The sequence below is a fragment of the Lampetra fluviatilis genome, unplaced genomic scaffold, assembly GCF_964198595.1.
Source record: "Lampetra fluviatilis unplaced genomic scaffold, kcLamFluv1.1 SCAFFOLD_400, whole genome shotgun sequence".
Classification (NCBI taxonomy): domain Eukaryota; kingdom Metazoa; phylum Chordata; class Hyperoartia; order Petromyzontiformes; family Petromyzontidae; genus Lampetra; species Lampetra fluviatilis.
The window spans coordinates 37501-42500 of NW_027621816.1; the positions used below are offsets into that span (position 1 = coordinate 37501).

The 5000-nt window shown below is 55.4% G+C and overlaps 1 protein-coding gene across 1 annotated transcript in view; it reads left to right on the forward strand.

The window, feature by feature from the left end:
• The window catches only part of LOC144955731 (vacuolar protein sorting-associated protein 16 homolog), a 43807-nt gene that overhangs the window by 30312 nt on the left and 8495 nt on the right, over positions 1-5000 (forward strand). The window contains exon 6 of the mRNA XM_078885874.1: positions 721-998. Coding sequence (XP_078742000.1) covers positions 721-998 — 278 coding nt within the window. The remainder of the gene's footprint in view (positions 1-720; positions 999-5000) is intronic.

Sequence of the window (5000 nt, forward strand, 5' to 3'; positions counted from 1 at the left end):
GTCTACCACCACCACCTTCATCACCACCACCACCACCACCACCACAACAACCACCACCATCACCACTGTATCTACCACCACCACCACCACCACTGTATCTACCACCACCACCTTCATCACCACCACCACCACAACAACCACCACCATCACCACTGTATCTACCACCACCACCACCACCACTGTATCTACCACCACCACCACCACTGTGTCTACCACCACCACCACCACCACCACTACCACTACCACCACCACTGTATCTACCACCACCACCACCACTGTGTCTACCACCACCACCACCACCACCCACTGTATCTACTACCACCACCACTACCACCACCACCACCACTGTATCTACCACCACCACCACCACTGTGTCTACCACCACCACCACCACCACCACTGTATCTACTACCACCACCACTACCACTACCACCACCACTGTATCTACCACCACCACCACAACAACCACCACCACTGTATCTACCACCACCACCACCACCACTGTATCTACCACCACCACCACCACCACCACAACAACCACCACCACCACCACTGTGTCTACCACCACTGTGTCTACCACCACCACCACCACTGTGTCTACCACCACCACCACTGTGTCTACCACCACCACCACCACCACAACAACCACCACCACTGTATCTACCACCACTGTGTCTACCACCACCACCACCACCACTGTGTCTACCACCACCACCACAGATGACAGAAGACCAAATCCGCCTCCTGCGAGTTCAACTCAAGCTCCAGGAACAGCTCAGCGGCGGTGGTGGCGGTGGCGGCGGTGGTGGTGGCACCACCGCCACCACCGCCACCACCGCCACCACCGCCCCGGTGAGCCTTGTGGGTCTGTCGGCACACGACACGGTGCAGCAGCTGCTACTGATGCAGCTGCAGCAGCAGCAGCAGCTGCAGCTGCGTGGACAAGCCGGCCGCCTCGCAGACTCCACCGCCAAGGAGCTGAAGCTACCGGAACGACGGTAACACGCCTCTGACACGCCTCTGACACGCCTCTGACACGCCACTGACACGCCATTGACACGCCTCTAACATGTCTCTGACACGCCACTGACATGTCACTGACACGTCATTGACACGCTACTGACATGTCACTGACACGCTACTGACACGCTACTGACGTGTCACTGACACGTCACTGACACGCCACTGACACGCCACTGACACGCCTCTGACACGCCACTGACACGTCACTGACACGCCTCTAACACGCCTCTAACATGTCACTAACACGCCTCTAACATGTCTCTGACACGCCACTGACACGCCACTGACACGCCACTGACACGCCACTGACATGTCACTGACACGCCACTGACACGCCACTGACACGCCTCTAACACGCCTCTAACATGTCACTAACACGCCTCTAACATGTCTCTGACACGCCACTGACACGCCACTGACACGCCACTGACACGCCACTGACATGTCACTAACACGCCTCTGACACGCCACTGACACGTCACTGACACGCCACTGACACGTCATTGACACGCTACTGACATGTCACTGACACGTCACTGACACGCCACTGACATGTCACTGACACGCCTCTAACACGCCACTGACACCTCACTGACACGCCTCTAACACGCCTCTAACACGCTACTGACATGTCACTAACACGCCTCTAACACGCCTCTAACATGCCACTGACATGCCTCTAACACGCCTCTGACACAGTGGGACACTGTGTGTGTGTGACGCTGTGTGTGTGACGCTGTTGATGTGACGCTGTTCGTGTGACGCTGTGTGTGTGTGACGCTGTGTGTGTGACGCTGTGTGTTGGTATGACGCTGTGTGTTGGTATGACACTGTGTGTGACGCTGTGTGTGTGTGTCTGTGTGTGTGTCTGTGTGTGTGACGCTGTGTGTGTGTGTGACACTGTGTGTGTGACGCTGTGTGTGTGACGCTGTGTGTGTGTGACGCTGTGTGTGTGACGCTGTGTGTGTGACGCTGTTTGTGTGACGCTGTGTGTGTGACGCTGTGTGTGTGTCTGTGTGTGTGACACTGTGTGTGTGACGCTGTGTGTGTGTGTGACACTGTGTGTGACACTGTGTGTGTGTGTGTGACACTGTGTGTGAAACTGTGTGTGACGCTGTGTGTGTGACGCTGTGTGTAACACTGTGTGTGTGACGCTGTGTGTGTGTGTGTGTGACGCTGTGTGTGACACTGTGTGTGTGACGCTGTGTGTGTGTGACGCTGTGTGTAACACTGTGTGTGTGACGCTGTGTGTGTGTGTGTGACGCTGTGTGTAACACTGTGTGTGTGACGCTGTGTGTGTGTGTGACGCTGTGTGTGACACTGTGTGTGTGACGCTGTGTGTGTGTGTGTGACGCTGTGTGTAACACTGTGTGTGTGACACTGTGTGTGTGTGTGACGCTGTGGGTAACACTGTGTGTGTGACACTGTGTGTGTGACGCTGTGTGTGACACTGTGTGTGTGACGCTGTGTGTGTGTGTGTGTGACGCTGTGTGTAACACTGTGTGTGTGACACTGTGTGTGTGTGTGACGCTGTGTGTAACACTGTGTGTGTGACACTGTGTGTGTGTGTGTGACGCTGTGTGTAACACTGTGTGTGTGACGCTGTGTTGCTCCAGGCTGTGGTGGATCAAGGTGCAGGTGCTGTGTGTGTGTGACGCTGCGTGTGTGTGTGACGCTGTGTGTGTGACGCTGTATGTGTGTGTGACGCTGTGTGTGTGACGCTGTGTGTGTGACGCTGTGTGTGTGTGTGACGCTGTGTGTGTGTGACACTGTGTGTGTGTGTGTGACGCTGTGTGTGTGTGACGCTGTGTGTGTGTGTGACGCTGTGTGTGTGTGACGCTGTGTGTGTGTGACGCTGTGTGTGTGACACTGTGTGTGTGTGTGACGCTGTGTGTGTGACGCTGTGTGTGTGTGACGCTGTGTGTGTGATGCTGTGTGTGTGTGTGACGCTGTGTGTGACACTGTGTGTGTGACGCTGTGTGTGTGACGCTGTGTGTGTGACGCTGTGTTGGTGTGACGCTGTGTGTGTGTGTAACACTGTGTGTGTGACGCTGTGTGTGACGCTGTGTGTGTGTGTAACACTGTGTGTGTGACGCTGTGTGTGACACTGTGTGTGTGTGTGTAATACTGTGTGTGTGACACTGTGTGTGTGACGCTGTGTGTGTGACGCTGTGTGTGTGACGCTGTGTTGGTGTGACGCTGTGTGTGTTTGTAACACTGTGTGTGTGACGCTGTGTTGGTGTGACGCTGTGTGTGTGTGTGTAACACTGTGTGTGTGACGCTGTGTGTGACACTGTGTGTGTGACGCTGTGTGTGTGACGCTGTGTGTGTGTGTAACACTGTGTGTGTGACGCTGTGTGTGACACTGTGTGTGTGACGCTGTGTGTGTGTGACGCTGTGTGTGTGACGCTGTGTGTGTGTGACGCTGTGTTGGTGTGACGCTGTGTGTGTGTGACACTGTGTGTGTGTGACGCTGTGTGTGTGACGCTGTGTTGGTGTGACGCTGTGTGTGTGACGCTGTGTGTGTGACGCTGTGTGTGTGACGCTGTGTGTGTGTGTGACGCTGTGTGTGTGTGACACTGTGTGTGTGTGTGTGACGCTGTGTGTGTGTGACGCTGTGTGTGTGTGTGACGCTGTGTGTGTGTGACGCTGTGTGTGTGTGACGCTGTGTGTGTGACACTGTGTGTGTGTGTGACGCTGTGTGTGTGACGCTGTGTGTGTGTGACGCTGTGTGTGTGATGCTGTGTGTGTGTGTGACGCTGTGTGTGACACTGTGTGTGTGACGCTGTGTGTGTGACGCTGTGTGTGTGTGACGCTGTGTGTGTGACGCTGTGTGTGTGTGTGACGCTGTGTGTGACACTGTGTGTGTGACACTGTGTGTGTGACGCTGTGTGTGTGACGCTGTGTTGGTGTGATGCTGTGTGTGTGTGTGTAACACTGTGTGTGTGACGCTGTGTGTGTGACGCTGTGTGTGTGTGTAACACTGTGTGTGTGACGCTGTGTGTGACACTGTGTGTGTGACGCTGTGTGTGTGTGACGCTGTGTGTGTTACGCTGTGTGTGTGTGTGACACTGTGTTGGTGTGACGCTGTGTGTGTGACGCTGTGCGTGTGACACTGTGCGTGTGACGCTGTGTGTGTAACGCTGTGTTGGTGTGACGCTGTGTGTGTGACGCTGTGTTGGTGTGACGCTGTGTGTGTGACGCTGTGTGTGTGTGTGACGCTGTGTGTGTAACACTGTGTGACGCTGTGTGTGTGTGTGTGTGACGCTGTGTGTGTGACACTGTGTGTGTGACGCTGTGTGTGTGACGCTGTGTGTGTGTGGCGCTGTGTGTGTGACGCTGTGTGTGTGTGTGTGACGCTGTGTGTGTGTAACACTGTGTGTGTGACGCTGTGTGTGACACTGTGTGTGTGACGCTGTGTGTGTGTGTATGTGACACTGTGTGTGTGACGCTGTGTGTGTGACGCTGTGTGTGTGTGTGGGGAGCGGTGGTGTAGCGGTCAGCGCGCTGCGCTATGAACCTGGCGACCCGGGTTCGATTCCCGCTCACGGCCAACACCAGTGACGATTATCTGAACCGGTCCCGGCCTCCCCTAGGTCGACTCAGCCTCAAATGAGTACCTGGTGAGGTGTGTTAACATCGTCACTGGGGAGACAAAGGCGGTCGGGCGTGGTGCTGGCCACCCACCCCCTCGTGTGCCGTTCTGGCCTTCATAGGTGCTCGCTAACAGCACTTGCCCCTACAGTCTGTTAAGGCTACACGGGGGATCTTTGTGTGCTGTGTGTGTGTGTGACGCTGTGTGTGTGTGTGTGACACTGTGTGTGTGTGACGCTATGTGTGTGACGCTGTGTGTGTGTGTGTGACGCTGTGTGTGTGTGTGTGACACTGTGTGTGTGTGACGCTATGTGTGTGACGCTGTGTGTGTGTGTGTGACGCTGTGTGTGTGCTGTGTGTGTGTGTGACGCTGTGTGTGTGTG